Source organism: Poecilia formosa, unplaced genomic scaffold (genome assembly GCF_000485575.1).
Source record: "Poecilia formosa unplaced genomic scaffold, Poecilia_formosa-5.1.2 Scaffold754, whole genome shotgun sequence".
In the NCBI taxonomy this organism is placed as follows: Eukaryota; Metazoa; Chordata; class Actinopteri; order Cyprinodontiformes; family Poeciliidae; genus Poecilia; species Poecilia formosa.
In genome coordinates this window covers 63,370-84,499 of record NW_006800693.1, presented here as the reverse complement: position 1 = coordinate 84,499, position 21,130 = coordinate 63,370, and the positions used below count along the sequence as shown (strand labels likewise).

General features: G+C 47.2%; 2 protein-coding genes across 4 annotated transcripts; one reads left to right on the top strand and one right to left on the bottom strand.

Moving 5' to 3' along the window:
* Positions 1–4: 4 nt before the first annotated feature.
* LOC107834763 (tissue factor pathway inhibitor-like) lies at positions 5–5,094 on the top strand (the record flags this gene model as incomplete). Its single annotated transcript, XM_016666617.1, has 3 exons — positions 5–191; positions 3,499–3,543; positions 3,739–5,094. Coding segments are annotated over 3 exons (408 nt in total), but the record flags the coding sequence as incomplete, so codon positions are not given.
* Positions 5,095–6,671: 1,577 nt separating this feature from the next.
* pik3r4 (phosphoinositide-3-kinase, regulatory subunit 4) lies at positions 6,672–16,634 on the bottom strand. Of its 3 annotated transcripts, none has more exons than XM_007543027.2 (21): positions 16,560–16,634; positions 14,385–15,119; positions 14,168–14,301; positions 13,368–13,578; positions 12,943–13,302; positions 12,731–12,865; positions 12,418–12,639; positions 12,172–12,345; positions 11,808–11,953; positions 11,539–11,742; positions 11,073–11,274; positions 10,756–10,850; positions 10,365–10,587; positions 10,123–10,288; positions 9,852–10,016; positions 8,748–8,959; positions 8,540–8,671; positions 8,369–8,469; positions 8,210–8,298; positions 7,663–7,783; positions 6,672–7,280 (listed from the first exon to the last, which is right to left on the bottom strand). In XM_007543027.2, exons 2-21 carry the CDS (start codon positions 15,100–15,102, stop codon positions 7,110–7,112), a joined length of 3,981 nt encoding a protein of 1,326 aa, XP_007543089.1. In that variant the 5' UTR covers positions 15,103–15,119; positions 16,560–16,634; the 3' UTR covers positions 6,672–7,109. The 3 variants fall into 3 exon arrangements, with proteins under 3 accessions (XP_007543089.1, XP_007543088.1, XP_007543090.1); XM_007543026.2 differs by having other exon boundaries at positions 16,290–16,629; XM_007543028.2 differs by having other exon boundaries at positions 10,756–10,847; positions 16,290–16,629.
* Between the last annotated feature and the right edge of the window lie 4,496 nt (positions 16,635–21,130).

The following is a 21,130-nucleotide window of genomic DNA, read 5'->3' as shown; positions in this document are numbered from 1 at the left end:
TGTGTGTGTTCTGCTTGCAGCCCGCTGTCAGCTGGATGTTGATTTCGGGTCCCAGTGTTCCGTCTTTGTCCAGCGCTGGTTCTTTGACAGAACCGTCGCTGCATGCTCCCCCTTCTGGTATGGCGGCTGTGGCGGCAACGCCAACCGCTTTAGCTCGGAGCATGAATGTTTCCGGACGTGTGGCGTCCAGAGTAAGTCCTGACCGCCACCGGCCCGCTCTCGTCCGTGTGTGTCTGTGAAACGCGGTGAGCGCTCCGCTCCGGCGGGCCGATAACCGAAGGGACCAGCTTCAGGAAGGGAGCCGTTCGTTACAGAGGAAACAATTCACAGCAATTTTGTGGTTGCTAAATATTATTTTATCCAAATAAAATGTTTAGCTGGACCAAGTTAAGCTTTCAAGATAAATATTTAGGTTCCTAGCTATTTAGCTAAGTTGCTAGCACAATATCTAGCTGGCCAGTAATGTATTTTGTTTGAAAACAAAATATTTATTTGGAGATAAATATCTTGTTTGCTGACTAAATATTTAGCTCCAGACTAAATCTTTAATTTGTAAACTAAATATTCTGCTTGTCGCTAGCAGCTAGTCTACCTTAGCTAAGCTAACAAGCTTAACTAGCAAGCTAAATATTTTCTTTCCAAATACAATATTTAGCTTTCAAACTCAACATTTACTTTGCAAGCTAAATATTTCAGTTAAAATCGATTTTATTTTAAAAAATGTGACATTTATGAATGAATGATTAACATGGTGAAAATATGACCCTCATTTGTTATGACAGGCTGAATCACCCAGATTATTGCTGTTAAGTTTTCACTTTGTAACTTTCCAAACAGCAACCAGGTACCAGAACATGAAAATCATGGGTTCCTCAGCAGGTTCTGTTTTATGGGTCAGGTTTAAGGCCCTTTAAAAATACTTTAACACTTTGGATCAATATTTTTCATCTTCCTCTAACTGCTGGAGAGGGTCAGGGGTCAGGGGTCAGGGTGAGGCTGATGATTCTCTTCACTGGCTCCAGATCTTTATTTTATCCTTCTGACCCGGTGCTGGTCTGGCTGGAAAACCCAGATCTCCACCGGTCCCTTCTGGGGGCAACTCTGTGGCGCCCTCCTCAGGAAGAGACGGGACGTCCTGAAGCTCGTCTGCAGCTGAACCTCAGTTCTGGTCGATCGAGAGCCGACGACCTGAGATTTCTGATTATTTACACATTTCTTGTATATTTTTCAGACTCAGAGTTGCGTCTCTAATTACTTATTAGCAGTAATCCAACATGTGGTGAATTGATAAAATGAGTTATGATTGATCTCATTGGATTGTTTTAGTTATAATTTAACATAATTCAAAGAGGGGTGTTGTACTGAATAAAACCACAGGGTGGCAGTGCTTCCCCTGCCAGCTCTTACATGAAGATGGTCACAAGCAGTAAATAATTTCAGGCAGGTGCAGAGGGGGGGGAGAGGGGGCTCCAGCCCCTGCCCCTTAGCAACAATATTTAGCTAAATATAATAATTTATCTAAATAACCCAGTCTGGCTGCCCTCCGTCTCATAATGTTGTTCAGACACCGGGTCCATGGTGAGGAGGGGCGGATCTGAGCCTCACTATCAGATTTTTTTATTTTTTTTTCAACATACACTTGTTTGTGAACCGAAACGTAGGTCTGATGTTGAAGTTAGAAAAACTGTTTCTATGAATGTTTTTGTAATTGTCCTTGCAATAGCGGGAAAAAACTCGCCTCGCCCCAAAACACAGAAATGGTTCAGCTGTGAGAAAACTTGTGACTTTAACTTCATCAGGCTGCTGAAAGCCCGGTTCGCTGCAGGCGCCTGAGTCGGACCCACCAACGGATAGAAAGAATATATATCAGACATCCTGATATAAGATGCGGTACTGAGACGGTCACCGCGTTGCAGTACGCACCTCAAAGCCCCGGTACCACCTGATACCACCCGGTGCCACCTGGTACCACCCGGTGCCACCTGGTGCCACCTGGTGCCACCCGGTGCCACCAGGTAGCACCTGATACCACCCGGTGCCACCTGATACCACCTGGGACCACCTGGTGCCACCCGGTGCCACCTGGTAGCACCTGATACCACCTGGTACCACCCGGTGCCACCTGATGCCACCCGGTGCCACCTGGTAGCACCTGATACCACCTGGTACCACCTGGTGCCACCCGGTACCGCAGGTGGCACCGGGGGATTCCAGGCAGATTCCAGGTAGAATCAGAGATGTGCATCCCAGCGGCTGTTCATGCAGGGCCGGCCCAAGGTAATACGGGGCCTTAGACAGAATCATGATTTAGGCTCCCCAGACCCTACGACTAAGATCCTCAGCATCACTAACATGTTTAATATCGATAAGGTGAATCTGTGATTGGAGGCCAGGTTTATTGGCCGAGTTTAAAATCAATCACTGATTATTGGTTATCTGCTGTGATGTATTTGTGAATAAACCAGCTCAAACACAAAGATTACACCATATTGTAGAAATGGTAACACAACAATCAGACTATTAAGATGATTCTTTAAACTTTTACAAAGTAAACTTCCTACTTAAATCCTAAATGTAAATTTTTTCTCTGTTGAATGGCATTAAATAAAATTTAATAACATTGTCATTCTCTATAAATTAATGACATTTATTGAGAATGGCATTCTTAATAAATGTGTTAAAATTCAACCATTTATAGGGCCCCTGGATGTCTGAAAATAGACTACATTTGCTCTGCATTGTCCCCGCATGATGACAGTGATACAGTATGAGCTGATTAAATATTAAATTCTTGATGTGGGTTGTTGCTATATTGATGTACGTCAATTTAAGATCTTGTTCAATGTGCCCCTTTTTAACTTTGAGCCCCTGCCCCTCCAAAGGTCTCTGCACGGCCCTGTCTAATTTAGTTCAATTCCAGGTTTCCAACATTCACCAAAAACATGGAGATGATCCCATAATGTTGTTCCATCAACCAGTCTGACGTAGACGATGTTTGAGAGAGAAATTACTGTATTAGCATTTCAGTGCTAGTATGCTAGTTGCTCTGCTACCTTAGCTGCTAACGGCTAAACTGTTAGCCGTGATTGTAGCGGCCCTATTATCTGCTACTGAGGCATAAAATAATGTCAGAAATGGAGACATTCAGTGAGCAAAAAATTCTTCACTGTGTTAAAAGTTAAACATCTTATTGCCATTTGTGGCATTGTTAAGATATCACTTTGGTATTCAGGCTGTTGTTGAAATTCAAACAACTTAATGTGGCAGATAGTTTATTGTAAAAGCTCAGCTCGGGGGTCCCAGGCTGAGAAACAACCCAGAAGCAGGTCGACTCAGGAATCCTGGAGAAATGTTAGGATGCAAAGAACCTGACAGGAACCCGTGACATGTTGACATGGTTTCCTGCTTCCACTAATGTCTGCATAAATCTGAGCTCAGGTTTCTGTAGATGTTTGTTTCCTGTAGATCTGACCTGTTCTGATCTGTTTTCCCTCTCAGATCCCAACAAGAGGCTGCAGCCGAAGATCACGGTCTTCTCTAAAGGTGATCACTCTCTCCTCAGCCTCCAGGTTATCCATCAAGTGGAAAAGGTTCAGCAGCTTAGCTTTAGCTTTAGCTTTAGCTTTAGCGGGCGTGTAGACGTCCTGATGGATCGTTCCTGGTGGCCTCTCCAGAACCGTTGATTTTCCATTCCTCCAGTCAGGTGTTGGAGTCGTTCTTCTTCTTCTCTCCGTGCAGACGCCTGCCTCCAGCGCCAGGACCCCGGCGGCTGCCAGGACTACGCCATGATGTGGTTCTTCGACACCGTTCAGGACGAGTGCGCCCGGTTCTGGTACGGCGGCTGCGACGGTAACGCTAACCGCTTCGAGACGCAAGAGGAGTGCGAGAACCTGTGTCTGACGCACATCCAATGAGGAGGTCGAAGGTCGTGGCCGGAGAGGAGACCACAGGACTTGATGTCACCAGAAGAAGGCGCTTTCTTCTTCCTGATGGACTACGGGACCCCTGAAGGGTCACACTCAGGAGGTTCTTCCAGGTTTCCCGACTAACGTTCCCTCTGACCCATTTGCAAAGCCCTTTGATCACCAGATCTGGATTCATCTCCAGCAGCTGTTCCTCCTTCGAACCCGGATGTTCCGGTTCCCAACATGACGATAGGCACCAGAACCGATTCTTCCCGTTCAGAAACTTCATCGGTTCAGCTGCAGGAAAACCTGGGAGAACCAGACCGATCCTGAAAGTGGAGCCGTCTCCAGAACATCGACGGTATCCCTCCTGTCCAGGATGATCCGGGGAAAATCCAGAGGTGGTGAGCAAATGTCCTGAAGAGAGGAGACGATCTGGATCTGTCCGGGTTCTGTCCATAGGTCCAGAACAAAACAGACCTTTCCTGGAACTGTGAAGCTTGTCTTGGGAACCTTAGTTGGAAAAAGCTCCTCAGCTTGGAAACAGAAAACTCTGAGTGACCCTTCAGGGCCTCCGTAGAACTCCCATTGGACCGACCCGGTTCTGCTCATCCTCGGATCAAGTGCTATTTTTATAAAAGCGGGTCGATCGGCGGATCATCAGTCACAATATTTGAAGTTTCTGTAAAGTGTTTTAGTAAAACAGCAGCGCCCCCTTCAGGCCTGTCCAAGCAGCTCTGCTTTTACTGACGCACCCCCTGCTGGTGGAAATATGTAACAACATTTAAATTTATGTCAAAATCTGAAACCAATAATCTATAAATATACTTAATATGAAAAGGTTCCAAAGGTTCTGGAACAGGCCTGGTTCTTCCTCAGGGATCGGTCCACTCTGAGCTTACAGACCGACGCTCTCCTCCAAGTCTCTCAGAACCAGAACCAACCTGCTGTTGCCCGGTAACAACAGATCTTCTTGGTTCCAAACAGCTGGTTCTGGTTCTGATTCACCTGGCTGACCGCTGCAAATCGCAGAACCGTTCAGGAACCAGGTCTGAGTTTAGAACCCGTCAGTGACTGTCCAAACATCCCGACAGGTTCTGTTCATACCGGAACCAGAACCATGAGAACCTGTGATGTAACGGCTGCAGAAACCCAAATAAACAAACCAGAACCGGTTCATACGAAGCTCCACTGATTCAGCCTCATGTTGGAAGCTGGATGGATGCTGGATGGTTGTTGGATGGATGCTGATGCTGGATGGTTGTTGGATGGATGTCTGATGTTGGATGGTTGTTGGATGCTCATTTCCTGACTCAGCAGCTTCTTCATCCCAATGCTAATCCAACATGGCCGTCCTCCATAACCAGGGGCTTCGTGCATAAAACCCTGCGCAGTTTTCACACCAAAACTTGGCGTTCGGGAAAATGTAGAAAAGTGCGGCGCACAAACCAAATGGGATGCATGAAGCCGTGGCTCTGCACCTTTCCTCTATAAATCCTGATTTGGGGGAAACGGAGCAGCTGCTGCTCCGCCTGTCGCCTCCATGAATACATATTAATATAAATCAGTTTAAATACCTGGAAGTCTGCTGCCACGTGAAGCAGTAACCATGGCAACCATCCTGGCTAACAGCAGTATAAGCATCTATAATAATAATTATATAGTTTATTTAAAAGCTGCTTTCAGGGCTCATAATGTCACCTCACAAAAATAAAAATAATACATTTTAAAGAAAAAAAAATCCAAAATAAAAAATAAAGAGATCCTGCAAATGCCTGTCTGCACAGCAGCAGAGCGTTCAGCCGGGGTTTAAAGACGGAGTCAGAGGGTCTTTGGTGGGAAACTGGACGTTTATTAATAGTAGAATCATGTGAATAAGTTGTACATTTACAGAATTAAGATGCTTTATGTCCATAAGGCGCTTTCACAAAGCGGGCGGCTGGATGGCTGCAGCTGGACCGGTACCGGTACCGCTCGGCTCCGTCTTTAAGTTCTGCTCAGAGACCCAGGATGATCAGTCTGGATGAATCTAAACACCAATAAACCAATATGATCTCTGATCAATCCTCCCTCTGTTCTCCATCAGAGCCAAAGCTCCACATTACGGCTCACCTGGATGCAGCTACTGATATCCGTGTGACTGCAGACACACCTGGATCACCTCAAATAATCAAAGCTGTTGATTAGTTTCACTCAGCAGGTTGGAGTTAATCTGCTGAGCCTGTTTCCTGTTTTCAGTGAGAATGAAATGACCCCATAGATGCATTTCGGCTCACAGATCAATGTGTTACATCTCTATGAGACACAAACTGAGGAAAAGCGCCATTTACATTGGAGCGAGGTTTTTTTCACATCCTTTTATTTTTATTTTGTGTTCGTGTTAGCTTATTGTCTGAGGATGAATGGGTTCAGTTTCATCATTTAACAATAAAATATAAAATCATGAAAAACATCGGTTTGGTGCTCCTTGGTCTCAATAACTGAATGTAGTCAGACTTCAGTGCATTTATGTGAGTTTGAGGCTTTGTGGTTTCTTATCGTTTGTGTGGCTGCTGCACATTTTCACCCAGCGAAAACATCTGCGTGTATTTACACACACTTTGACGCAAAGTTAATTTTTATACATGCCGACTTTTGTGTAAAATATGGGACCGCACTGTTTTGTGCTCACGCCGCTTTATGCACGAGGCCCCAGGTGTTTATCATGTGAAGAATTCAGTTTCAAATTTGGACTTTCAAAGTAAAACTCGCAGATTCTCTTCAAAATAAGAGTCTGGCTTCTTTATTAAATATGAATGACTGGAAAGAAGGAAGTGGGATTTTATTTCTCTTAAATGGTTCTGAATTATTCCAGAACCTCACATCTGATTAACAAACCAGTTTCACATCAGTTAGACAAACCAAAGTGACTCATGATGAACAGAACCAGAACCGGGTCGAGCTGCAGGGAGTCTCTTTAAACAGAACCCAGATGGTGCTGACGACATGCAGAACCAAGACGTCCAGATTAACATCAAGACCAGACCTTCAGGTCAGTCAGAACCCGGCTCATTCGCTGGTCTGACTGGTTAGAACAGAACCAGAATCGGGTCCATCCACAGCTCACTTCCACATTCTGGGATAAGTTGCATTAGGATAAAGCAGGAGAGGAAGAGGAAGTCTGATGTCAGGAAAACCCTTCAAAATAAAAGCCGGTCCACATCTTCACTTCCACACTTTGACTATGCCGTCTCTGGACGAGGTGACGATGAAGCCCTGCGTCGTCTGGAAGGTGGCGATGTCGGTGATGATGTCATGATGGCCGACAGGAAGTGACTCCAGGCCTCGGCGAGGCGAGTCCTCGGCGGCGCCGCTCTTCTGTTTGCTGTGGATCTCCTGCAGAGATGGGAGGAAGGAGGCAACTCTGTGTGTTTGTGTGTATACTTGTTTTCATGCATAAGCAGGGCCTCCCTCACCAGTTTCACCCGCAAACTGAGGTCATTGTGGGAAGGGGGGACATTTCTCTGGTCTTTTTTCTCAGATTTACTGCGCTCTACATCAGTTAGCTCTAGAAGTATGGCTCTTTTAATGTAATTTTCTCATTTTGAAGATTTAATTTTTGCTGATTCAGAGTGATGTCAGCCCACCCAGGAACTGCCATCAGGTTTCACAAGCTGCTGTTTGATCAAAATTGGAAATCAGCTTTGGTATAAAATATTGGAGATTTGCCCAGCTGGAGGTAAGGAGTGATTTCAGCTTTGGTTTGTGTTTCCTTTACCTGAACCACTTCGGTTCCCTCGATGATCTTACGGCTGTAGAGGACAGACGGACAGTGCAGCGAGTCGTGGGCTCCTCCCGCCACGATGTACGACCGCTCCGGGTACGCCAGGTCCCAGAACCTGAACAGAACCAGGCAGTGAACACAGAACCTTAACAGAACCAGGCAGTGAACACAGAACCTNAGGCAGTGAACACAGAACCTGAACAGAACCAGGCAGTGAACACAGAACCTGAACAGAACCACCTGGTTAAAACCTGCTGCGGTTTGAATTGTTTTCTGCAGAATCTTCTTGTTTATGCTGTGAAGACTGGGACCAGGACCGGTTCTGGTGGTCCATATGGTTCTGATTAGATTACTCTGTGCAGCCTTTAAAGAGCAGCAGCTGCAGAACTCCAGACTCGGTTCTAATTAAACCCTCAGACAGTTTTAAGGAGGAGAACAACTGAAACATTTCCCTTTTGGCCTCCAGTTTGACATCAACACGTCAGAACCGACCGGTTAGATGTTCCGGTCCGATCTCTACGGATCCAGAGGTTCTACTCACCTGATCCTCATGTCAGACCCGGCCGTCAGCAGCAGAGGGTTCCCGTCGGCCGGGCTGCAGTAGATCCCATGGACGCTGTGAGGAGACGGCTGCAACACAAAGCAATACGTCAAAACTGCTGCAGGGCTGGACCCGGACCCAGAAACGGACTGGACCGACCTGCATCTCAGAGAGTGGAGGGGCGGAGCTGGCCCACAGCGTGAACTTCCTGTCCCCGGTCTCCATGTCCCAAATGGACACCTCGTTGTTCCCCTGGACAGCTGCAGAGACACAGACAGGCGGTGAGACGGGTTCTCCTTCGGACCGACCCGGTTCTGACGCGGCGCCGACCTGCGATCACCGACGACTGGTACAACGGGTGCATGAGCAGCCGGCGGACCCGGGCCCGGGCTGGGTGGGAGTGGTTGGAGATGGGGAGCTGGAATCGCATATCCCAGCATGCCATGGTGCCGCTGCTCGTACCTGCGGGGCGAAACAAAGCGGCTCGGTCACCGGGGAAACGGACCAGAACCAGGAAGGCTCCAGGACCGGGACGGACCCAGGCAGAGCCAGCACTGGTGTACGTCCACGCTGAAGGAGGTGATGAGGCCGAGCCGCAGGTCGTGCCGCAGCGTCCAGGCGTTGCAGTTGGAGCGCAGGTCCCAGCCCACCAGGCCACCGTTCACCGTGGCGTAGGCCAGCACCGACTGGGTGCCGCTGTGGAAGTGGTGCATGTCCACAGCGCAGCCGTCTTCCTGCAGGTCCAGAGTCCTGGAACCAGACAGAACCAGAGGAAAACATTCATTCAGATTTTTACTTTCAGCCATTTTGGATCTGATATCTCAGGTCCTTAAAGCAGCAAAACATTGGCACTTATTTACTCCTTATCGTTTGGCAAGAAGCAGACACTCATCCTTTTGAGATTAAAAGATTAGTTATTAATTTAATGTCTGTGCAGCAGATGGCGCTACTTCCCCCTGAGCAAAGCTGCTATGAAAAGCATCACTGCCGGAAAAAGAAAATCATTTTTGGTTTTTACTTATGAGTGTTAAAGATGGGAGAGGTGGTGGGTTCGCTAACAGAGGAGCTACATTTCCACTTAGCATTTCTGCTAACTGAAAACGTTTACAGGATTTATCTTCCCCTAAATGATTTTTTCCAGAAAAACTCTGAAGCTCTAATTTACTGGGCTGTTTTGTAAACTTTCAGCTGAATTAAGTTTGAAATTGTGTTAAAGCAGCTGGACATTTATGTTCAGGCTCTTATTCTGAAGTTTTGCTTCCTGTGGAGCAGCAATGATGTTTATTATTATATAAGACCAAAAGTCCACAACAATAAAACTGAAGCAGGAGTGAAAGGTTTGATCCGGAGGTCGGGTATAGCTGCACATGTAGTTACGTTTCAACATGGTTAAACTTGGCGCTTTAGCGTTAGCTTCCACTACAGTGGAGCAAAATAATGTGTCAAACTGACCTTTAGAGGGTTTCAGACCCAAATAATACAAATATATATTCATATATAACTGAACATTTCAGACTGAAGGAGCTTTGGGCTCATTTAATGAGGTTAAAAATAATAATTAGACCATTTCAGCAGCAGATGTTTGTGTCCTGATGACTAATACCATCTCCATGTAGAGAGTGTGTCGGGTTCTGGACCTTACCGGCTCTGGAACGGCTGAACTTTGGGAGATTTGGGAGGCTTGTTGGCTTCCACGGCCAGCAGCTGGATGGATCCGTTATCAGACGCCACAGCTAAATAATGTGAGCCCTGGCAGAAGGTCAGCGTCTTCACATGACCCCCGATACGGGAGTAGGTCAGCACGGACCTGCAGGAACACGGAGAGACGGTCCGGATCATTCAGAACCGATCCACGGGAATGGAGAGGTCATGTTCTGTCTGTAGGAGGCAGTGAAGAGTCTGGAGGTTCCCACCTGGTGGTGGTGGTCTTGCCCTCCATCTTCTGACTGTCCCAGACTTTGACTGAGCCGTCGTTGGACGCCGTGGCGAAGATGGAGTGTTCGTCCGAGACGCGGATTCTGTTGATGGCCGCTTTGTGTTCGTGAAGATGGGCCACCAGCAGACCCTTGGGGTGCCAGCCTGAAACGGAGCGCAGCCAGGCGTCAGGCGGCTGCAGCTGGACCGCAGCGCCCACAGCCAGGTGTGCAGGCCTTACCTGGAGGAGGCGGCCGGCTTTCCCACTCTGCGCTCTCCATCATGTGCTTGGCCATGCGCTCGGCGCTGCACTGCTCCCTCTTCTGCTGCAGCAGCTGCTGCAGCTCCGCCTTGCAGGTGTTGATGCGGCGCTGGTAGGTGGGGCCGCTGGCCACCGCCTGCTGCACGGGTGGCGTCGGAGCCGCAGTCGACTTCCTGACCTGGTTACCGGAGCCGTCGGCGGACTGAGGGAGAGCAGGAAACATCTGCCTTAAAGATCATCACTGAACAGAACCGGAACAAACGGGTCGTGTTGCTCTGGTCCAGCCACAAACCACACAGAGGAAGGGGCGGAGTTACAGTGAGGGGCGGGGACATAGAGGGGGAGTGGTCACTATGGGGGACTGGGTTACCGTGGTGGGCTGCGTGGCCGGCGGGTCCTGAGATCCAAACATGCTCTTCCACTCCTCGTTCATGGCCGAGTCCTGCTTGGTGTGTTTCCTCGCTGCTGGGACAAACAAGAGAACCTGATCAGAACCCGGTTCTGGAACAGAGATCGGCCCACATGGACGCCTCCAGCTGTCCGTCTCATTAATGATCCACAGATAATCAAACCTAGCAGAACTCAGAACCAGAACAGAGACCCAGCAGGTTCTGGTGACTAATCCAGATCCATCTGAGCCGCTGCTGCAACCAGAAACACAAGAACCGGATCAGAACCATTTCCCACCTCTCTTGTCGTCAGACTCTGTCTTGGGTTTGACCAGGTCCACCTGGCGGCCCGTGATGCCCAGCGTGCCCAGGTCGATGACCCCCGTCTGCCCCGCGTCCCCCAGGTGTCCCGCATCCCCCATGTTGGCCTTGGCCTTGTTGGACTTCAACATGAAGTCTTTGAGAGCCAGAAGCTTGTCCTCCTCGGCCTCCGTCATGCCCTGGACAGGAACACGCTGAGGTTTGATTCATGGGAACAGGAAGAAGGTTTAAGTTCTGGGTCGGTTTGATCACAGAACCAGAACGACTGCAGATCTGAGACTGATCAGAGTTCTCTGAGCTTCAGAGCATCAGGACCGTTCTTGTTGAACTCTGAAACACACTGAACCACAGCATGTAGAGAAAGCTAATGCTAACGAGCTACAAAGCTAATGCTGGCGCGCTGTATCATCCTGGTACAGACTCTCCACACGAGCTGTCCTGACCTGCGACAGCAGCTTCTTCAGCAGCTGAGCGATGGCCGGGTCATCCGGAGTCGGACACTCCGGGATGGAGCCGGATCTCTTCTTCTGCCGCAGCAGCAGGTGTCGGAACAGGCTGCCGATGTCTTTGGAGCGCAGGGCGTAGTCGAAGATGGAGCGGCTGACCGGCTCCTTCAGGACGCTCAGCAGGACCAGCTCCTTATCGATCTGAGAGGAGACGGGCGCGTGAGGAGGGGAAGGAGGAGGAGGAAGAGGAAGAGGAGAACACGCACCTGGATGATGGGCTGGGTGACGAACGGGGTCAGGTGAGGCATCAGCTTGCAGTACACGTCGGCCACGTTGAGGTGCTGCGCCACCACAGTGATAAAGCCCACAGCGCCGTAGCGGATCCACAGGTTGGGGTGGCACAGGAAGGGAGCTACGGCAAGCAGAGCAGGACAAGTTAGAGCCCAGAGACAGAGGGGCGTGGCCAGGCGTGGAGCGGTAAGCAGGGCTGTAAGAAGCACTGATCTCAGCTTTCCAACTGTCGCTTTATCAACATTTATGACCCTGAAGAGGCCTTTTTGTTTCCTAAAGCAGCAGTGAATCTTTTGTCAGCTCGGCTGCGATGCAGAGCGAGAGGAGCTGCCATCTTACCGATGTCACTGACGAACTCGTAGATGTGCGGTTTCTGCAGCAGCCCCAGCTGACACATGCAGGTCAGCGCGTTCAGAGCTTTGAAGATGACGAACTCCTCAGTGTCACTCAGTCCCTGCTGCAGCAGCGGCTTCAGGATGGACGAGCTCTGCCAGCCCACGTATGCCGCCACACCTTCAACACGACACAGCGTTAGTGTGCAGCCAGGTGCCACTGTGCCGCGCTGCGCCGCCACCGGCTCCTCACCCACGATGCTGTCGAAGAATGCCCCCCGCAGATGCCAGTCGTTCTTGTCGTTCAGGAAGGTGATCATGTGGGACAGCAGCACGTCGTTGGCCTTCTGCCTGCCGAAGAACACGCACAGTCGCGTGATGCCGTTCTCCATCAGCGTTTGCTTCACGATGTTCTCCGAGTCACTGAGCAGCGTCACAACCTTCTGCTGCACCATCTCATGCAGCGCCTGCAGCTCTGAGGTCACAAACATACAGTGGCGGATTAGTGTGGCTAACAGGTCATGGCTAACGGGGGTGTGGCTAACGGGGGCGTGGCTAGGCGTCACCTGAGTCGTAGTTCTCGTTGGGGTGGCTGCTCTCCTCTGCGTCCTCTCCGCCCGGATCCTGCTCAGTGTTCACGTTGCTCTCCTGCACCAGCTCCAGGAAGCGCAGCGCGCTCTCCGCAAGGTGAGCAATGTTCTCTGTGCAGCGGGAGACAAACATGGAGACCTGAGACGCAGCTGGGAGATGGGACTGCGTTGCGGACTGCAGCACAGACCTGCGTAGGCCAGCCTGACGATGGTGGCGTCGTCCTGGGCCAGGTGAGCGATGCCGGGCAGCACGTACTCCGGGTAGATGTTCACGTCGTTCCTCGGAACCTCCTTCACCAGCGCCAGCACCTTGGTGAGCGTGCGCACGGCCTGGGCGCGCACGCGGGGAACCGGGTCATTGCAGAAGTGCAGCAGGTATGGCGTGATGCGGTCCAGCAGGATGTCGACGCCCAGCTGCGGCGACAGGTGCAGGACAAGCTCCAGTGCCGCCAGCTTGGAGTCGCAGGAGTGCAGCGTCTGCAGGCAGGAAGTGATGACGGAGACGAGCACCACGAGTCCCTGCTCCTCCTGGCAGGAAGAGGAGGAGCCTGGAGGAGAGGCAGGCCGTCAGACAGGAACAAGAAGTGTGGCGACAGGAAGCGGACGGGCTCACCTCCCCGCAGGTTCAGCAGGATGTTGTCCAGGTCCTTTCGGATCACCAGGATGCGCTCGTCTGCAGACTGGAACGTCTCCTTGGCGAACTGAGCCATGTAGGGCTGCAGGAAGCTGTAGAAGATGTCGGGGAACGCTCTTCCTCTCTGCAGCTTCAGGTGCTCCTCGGCAGAAAGACGCTTCTCCGGCTCGCGCTGAACCATCTGGGCCACCTGCAGGACAAGATGGCGGCCGCACATTTCCAACCTGCTGACTCAGCTCCACTTTCTCTGTTTCACAACAAACTAACCACAAATCTAAAGCTTCAAGAATGCAAGTAGCGACAAAACGAGCGGCTTTGTTGCGTTTTTGGAGACATTATGCATAGAAGAAAAACCCTTAATGACCCATTTGGCCCGTCTGCAGAAAAAAGCCGAAGTTTAGATTCTCCTGAAACATTTTTATTCATGACAGGGAAGAAGCATCGTCTGGGTTAAAGTTCCTCCCTGCAGAACTCTGGAGGAAACCTCTGGGTCGCTTCAACAGAACCAGAACACAAAGGCCTGGAGGAGGCAACTAGGTCAACGGTTCTGTTGGACCAATGATTGCAACAGAACCGTTTTTACTGGAGATCAAATTCATCTGGAAGTTCAGATCCAGAAATCAGAGTTTCCTCTCAGATCACGATAAAGGGACAGAAACCTTTGGGTCAGGCATGCCGATGTGACCTTTGATCCTGAATTAAACCATTGGGACCAGCCTGGAACCCAGTCAGACCTTCTACATCTGGCCTGTATCAGATCAGAACCAGCCCGTGCCTACCAGCTCGCGGATGCTCTGGTCCTCGATCTTCAGCAGGACCTGCTCGGCCTGGAAGTGTCCCTTGCGGTAGGCCAGCAGCTGGGACAGGTCAAAGAGCGGGACGCCCTCGGTGAAAAGCTCAGCGATCACGCAGCCTGGAACACACACACACACACACGTTCCCGTTCAGCCCTCCAGCCGGGCCTCCGGGCCTCGGCCTCTCTCGTCAGGTCCGTACCTGCAGAGAAGATGTCCATGGCCGGCCGCAGCTCGCCTCGGCTGCGCTGGTTGTTGTTGGTCAGGTCCACCAGCGGCGTGTTCTGGTCACTCTCTGTGGTGAACATGCTGCCGTCCACGAACCTCTCAGGGGCGATGTAGCACGTCCGGCGCCTGGACGTGTCGAAGAAGTAGTTGAAGTCGGCGGGGTTGTCCTCGGGCAGGTAGGTGGGCTTGAAGCTGGCGAAGTCGGTGAGCAGCACCCAGTTCCAGCCGGTCACCATCACGTTCTCCGTCTTGATGTCGCCGTGGCGGACGCCGGCCTTGTGCGCCTGGTCCACAGCAGTAAGGATCTGGAAGGCAATCCAGCGCTTCTCCACATTGTTGAGGAAGGGCCGCGTGCTGATCCGATCATACAAGTTGTCCCGGACAAACTGGCGGAACAAGATGGCGGCCTTCTCTGTCAGGGAGGTCTTCTGGAAGGGCAGGCAGTTCTGGCAAGAGTGCAGGCGGATCTTCAGCTCCTCCAGCTCCTGCTTGTAGCTGGTGAGTGGCAGCGATGGGTCCTGGATGGCAAACACCTTGACCACCACCAGGCCCTCGCGGTGCTTGGCGCGTGCCACCTTGAAGAAGCGCGTGCTTCCCAGGCTCTTGTCGTACTCGTGGTCGTGGATGTCTGAGAAGTAGCTGTCCACAGAGAGGATCTGGGAGGGCGCAATGCCTGCTAGCTGGTTCCCCATCCTGCCGCCGAGCCCGTCTGGGAGACAGACGCCACGGGTCACACACTTTACTGCAACTTCACACACACTTTATAAAAGTAAACTCTGGAAGTGCCTGGATGCTAATCTGGTCTTTGAGTTTTTCGTTACAGTTTACTTTTATTTTGTGATGATTTTTTGTTTAATTGAGTTAGTTTTAATTAGTTTTTGCTAGCTATCTTTAATTGCATATTGTTTAGCTTTAGCTTACTTTTTATTAGTTATTGTAGTAGTTTTAGTTTTTTCATACTTTGCTTGATTTTTACATCGATTGGGTAATAAATACTCAACAGAAGACTATATTTTCATCCTTGAACAGCCAGCTGGCTCTGGAGTTTCTCTGTTATTTACCAACAGCTGACATAAACAAACACGTCAGTTTGTAAAGCAAAAAAATTAAGTATATCTATAATTTTGTTTTAAATTAAAAAAAACTATAAAAATTATGTATGTTTAATTTGGTTTGTTTTAGTTTTATAAATGCATGATATAGTTCCAATTAGTTATAGTTTTCCCCCATTATTTACAAAAGTTATTCATTTGAGTTAACAAAAATGTTTTTTTCAATTTCAGGTTTTTGTTAGTTTACATTAACTATAACAATTTTGATGCTAATTTGGGTCACAATAGGAAATAATATTTCATCAATATCTAATCTGAGGTCTCTTTATGATACACATTAACATGAATCCCACATGTAACAAACTGATAGAATGAAATGTGACCACCACATTGTTCTTTTATTTACACCATCCGTAGGTTCTGACCACATCTTCTGTTTCTCAATCCTATAAAAGCTTAAGTTACTTTAGCATTTCTTTTTTCCTTCCACTCAATCTTCCAATAATATTATTGGCTTCAGCTCTCTGAACAGCTCCGTGATGACCTTTAGCAGCCTGTAGTCAGTGGCTATCGGTTGTGTTGGACTGAACCGAACATTTCTATATTAAATTCTTCAAAAGTTGTGCAATTCTATGATTAATTACTCAGAGGAAAATAAGTATTTAGACGTATATCAGAAACAAATCTGTCTAGGTTTCTGATAGTTCCGACAGTTCAGCAGTTATCTGGTTGCTCTCTGCGGAACCGGCTGTCAGCGTCAGCTCCGCCTCAAAACGCTCGTTTTCCAATAAATATAAATAATTCGTAAGCAAAAGGTGTGACTTTACCGGTTTACTTTCAGATGTTTTCGAGTTCCCGCAGATCGCGTGACCGGTTCGCCGTTTGCTTTAGCTTGTTAGCATGAGCTAACCATTTCTCCTTTTTCCGCCGGGGCTCTGATGCTAGCAACGGCTAAGAGATGCTAACGGCGTCAACCCGCGGGGCTTTAACTACTTCCGTTCCGCAGGCTTCACCATCTTCCGCCCCGCTTCGATTAGACTCCGGTAACCGTTAAAATGTGTTATTATGCCGTAAAAGCCCCAGACTGGACCACAAACCTGAGCGGCCAGCCGAGTCCAGCTGTTGTTATGAATCCGGGTCACAGTAGATGTGTGCTGTGGCGCCCTCTGCTGGTCAGCATGTTCAGATCGTCTATTAGACAGATGAAGTACTCTGCACTTAGAAGCAGAGGTTAATGGAAGAGACTGGAGAGCATACGAATACAACATTTTTAATTCTGTATATGGTTTCAATAAAAAATTAATATCGCATAAATAGTACGCTTGTGTGGGTATACCATTATGAAACGCTTAGTCAAATCAAAGTATAATTTATTAGGACATTTAAAACTTCCGATTAACCAGAATGCTGCATCAGCAAAAACAAGCTACAATTAATATGAAATATTACCAAATTAAATCACGTAAACTAAAGTAAAAATTCAACAAAGAAAATCTTGCGAACTAAAAAACAGTGAATGAAGTTTTCATTTTTAAATTAATTCAAAAACGTTTTATCCCGAGAGAGAGAGAAATAAAATAGTCACGTTTATGTTTACAGCCCATTTCAGCAACAAGGCAGTTCAAAGTGCTTTACCTCATAAAAATAGTCGATTGAGAAACCAGCAAAAAATACATTTCGACGAGTGCCATTATGAAAAACTTTTTACACAGATAAGTTGGTCAATGTTTTATTTATTATGGTTCAGAAGAAACAAGACAGGCGGGTTTAAAAGAACTCAGTGTTTCAGCTGTTTTACAGTTGTTTTGTTCCAGATTTGTGGGTCAAATGTTGCATCTGGAGAGCAACCAGAATCAAACGGAATAATTGTTCAAACAGAAAAATGATTAACTGAAGTCTAGAAAAAGATTGAGTCAGAGCTAAGAGCTGCTCCAACACGCTGCCGCCAGGAGGCGCTGTTTAAAGCAGTCTGTGCAGTTCTGATGAGGAGGACCTCGCTGCAGCAAACAGAAAGTGGGGTGGGGGAGGACGGACCGCTGTCAGTCTCTTACCTTATTTGGAAATGGGACCATTGCACTCCGGAAGTGAAGGGGGCGCTATTTCCTACATTATCCGCGGTCTCCCGTTTTTATTTTCCTTTGAAATCAGTGATATATCTTCATCTTTAGGAAGGAGTTTCACTCTAACAATATATTTAAACTTCTCTCTTTTATTTACTTCAGCGCAGCTCACAGTTTTTTTTTTTTTTTTTACAAATTCTGTAGCTTTTGGTGTACTTTTAAATCTGCTTCTTAGTCGGATCTTTTCGGGCTTGCGACTGCCTCTAGTGGCGAGGGGGTGGTAGCACAACTAATCATGACTAAATCAGAATACCACAGTCTTTATTATTTACTCTTAATTTCGGCATTACTGGCACCGTAAAAGATAATTTATCTTATAAAACACTTATTTTTTCCTTTTCTTAAGGATGTAGAGCTAATTAAATGACATAAACTAGACTTTTAAGCATTATCTATATATCTCCATCAATTATAGGAGGAACAAAAGAAATAAGGAGACATGAAAAACAACATCAACTATAACAAAAAGACCATTTGCAATGCATATGTAAGAAATTTAATTGAACCCTAACCCAGGTTGTTACAACCAGGATTGTTAAACAGATATAAGCAAAAATTCACATTTTTGTTTTTATGGTACCATGTATTATTCTGAGAGACTTTTTCTTGGTACAGTCTTATATATATATCCTATAAATATATAGGAAAAAATAAGATGAAACTATTTAGTCTATCAACGTGGACATTTTCCTTCAACTCTAAAAAGATAAATCATATTTATAAAATCACATTATCAACAATTTGTGAATAGAGTAAAACACTTGGCACGCTGTAGGTAAATGTTATCATTTAGTTTGGTTAAGAATAATTACTGCACCATCAATAAATGTCTAATAAATGTTCTTATTACCAGAGGAACACAGCAACACCTTCATGAGCTCAGAGGTTCAAACTGATGAATAAAGAGGATGGACGATCTCTGCTGAAATATTCCTGCCATCTTTCATGTTCTTTCAGCAAACAGTTGAGACAGAGATGGTTTTGGTTTCACCACCATTTACCTGCTGTTATACCTGACATTCAAAGTATTCTTAAAAGACTGTCTGTTAGTCTGCAGCTCATGTGACCAAACCAGCCGAGGAGATGAAAAGTTAAAGCTCAAGTTAAAATGTTAAGTTTTAACATTTTAACTCAACAACCTCTAGTTGTGTTAAACTAGAAGTTGTACACAACCTTAAGTTGGGTCACCCCAAGATCACTGGGTCTTATTAAAAGGTAGAGTCTCTGAGAACCGTTACCTTAAAGACACAGTCAGTGTTTTCAGCAAAGTTGAGCTGACTGTCCAGGAATGACTCGAGGTATTTAAAATTTGCCACAGTTTCAGCAGGTTGGCCATCGAGTGAAACTGGAACCACTTCCAGGTCTTATTTATGTAATTTAATTAGCTCTACTTCCTTAAGAAAATGAAAAGGTATGTTCTTTTGTGAGGGACTTTATCTTTTACTGTTCCAGTAATGTCAGAATTAATAATACATAATAAAGACTTTGGTATTCTGATTTAGTAATGTTATTAGATTAGCCGTGTTAGTTGTGATTAGAGAAGTTCGAAAACATTCTAAGAGTAAAAATCCTTCCTAAAGGTGAAGATATGTCACTGATTTCAAAGGAAAATAAAAACGGGAGACCGCGGATAATATAGGAAATAGCGCCCCCTTCACTTCCGGAGTGCAATGGTCCCATTTCCAAATAAGGTAAGAGACTGACAGTGGTCCGTCCCGCCCCTTCCTGTTTGCTGCAGAGGTGGACTTGGTTCTGATGGGGAAGGCAGACCAATCACAGTGTAAGGTGGATGGAAAGAGATCGAAAATTAAAGTTAATTTCACCACCAGAACTGGTTTCATATAGAACTTCTTCTTCTTTCTGTCAGGAGATCCAGTTCTGCTCCACCTGGATGAGGATCCTGCAGGTAAAGACGAAGTCCAGCCCTGAAGCTCTTCTGCTCCCAGGACAATGTCCTCATTTTAGGACATACTGGACCCAAAAGGTGCATTTCTTAGCCGAACGCCTGCAGGAGATTAAATATGGGCAGCAAAAACAATCCAAAAACAGCTACTGATGGCGATCTAAACAAAAAATATAGAATATTATGCACACTAAAGAAGTCACCCAGGTCAGATTATCCCTAAAAAACTGTAATTGATAAATATTATCCATGGTGAATAAATATTTCTGGTTGCACCTGCAAGAAAAATAATTTTAAATTAATTTAAACGAGCCAGAAAATCACAGTTAACAATTCTGTTTACAGCACCATATAAATATGACACACAGTTAAACCCAGAGTTTATAGTGCTCAGTTTCCTGTTTCTACAAAAATCTGACAGGAACTCCCCTGTGGAGGCTTCCGGAGGGCGTCATCAGCAGCAGCTTCTGCAAGGTGGCCGCAGGGGGCAGCAGAGAGCCAGGGGCAGTATGCTGCTCTCTTGCGACCTGTGGCTTTTAACGACTGCTAAGGTGTGATTAAGTGAGCTGACTGTATAGTCAGTGGGTAAGTCACCAGTCTTCCACCCGGGAGACCCGGGTTCGAATCCATTCTGGGACAATAGCATATAGCTATATAGCTGTACATGCCGGCTCAGACGTCGCCCGGCCAAACAAGGTTGATGAAAAATGGGCTACTGGAACAAGACGGAAATGGGCGAGAGATGAAAACATGGATCTGTTGGAATGCTACTACTCAAGGGGCTATATGCAAAGACTGTGGGAGGAATGGTGCCAAACAACTAGTAGCTCAGTGGTCCAACATCTGCAAACAGCAACTGCTATCACAACTTGAGATTGACGAGGTAATCAACACAAAGGGGAGGAGCCAGGACGCCAGGTCAGAAGGGAGTTAACTACAACTACAACTACCCGCCCAGAGACTGTGTATGTAACCCCAGTAATGAACGAACCATCTGAGCTGAACGAGGCAGCAACTGACCTGAGAGAGAGAATCATGGACCGAATGAACACCAGACAACCCCGATGCCAATTACAACGGCTGAGTGAAAGTCTCATTAAAGATGTGAAAGCAGCATTGAGAACGATCCCTACCAACACCATAACTGAAACCAATGAACTGATATACAACTCAGCATCAGTCCCAATATCCACCATGGATATTGAGACTAGAGGCTAAGATCAAGATAACAAGGAGGGAAGTGAGCCAACTGTCAGAGCTCCTAAGGGGTCCAATGAAAAGATCAGTACCCAAGAAGTACAGCCAGATATCCATACCTGAAGCACTCAAAACTGCCAAACAAAGGCTCCAGCCTTGGCCAGCCTCCCTGAACAAGCCCCAGTAACCATCACTGTGGCAGATGTCCCATCCAACTATCAGCCGATAACCTGTCTCTCTACAACATGGAAGCTCATGTCAGACATGACATAGGGGCTAAGAAGCGGACATTACTGTTTAAACTTTACCTTTAATAACATAAAGTTACCTAATTTTTCAAGTGCAATCAGTAATACTTTTATTGATTTACATTACTGATTTATATCAGTAATGATTTCTTGGTTAATGTCAAGTTGTCATAACACAGACATTTTGAATAATGTCAACT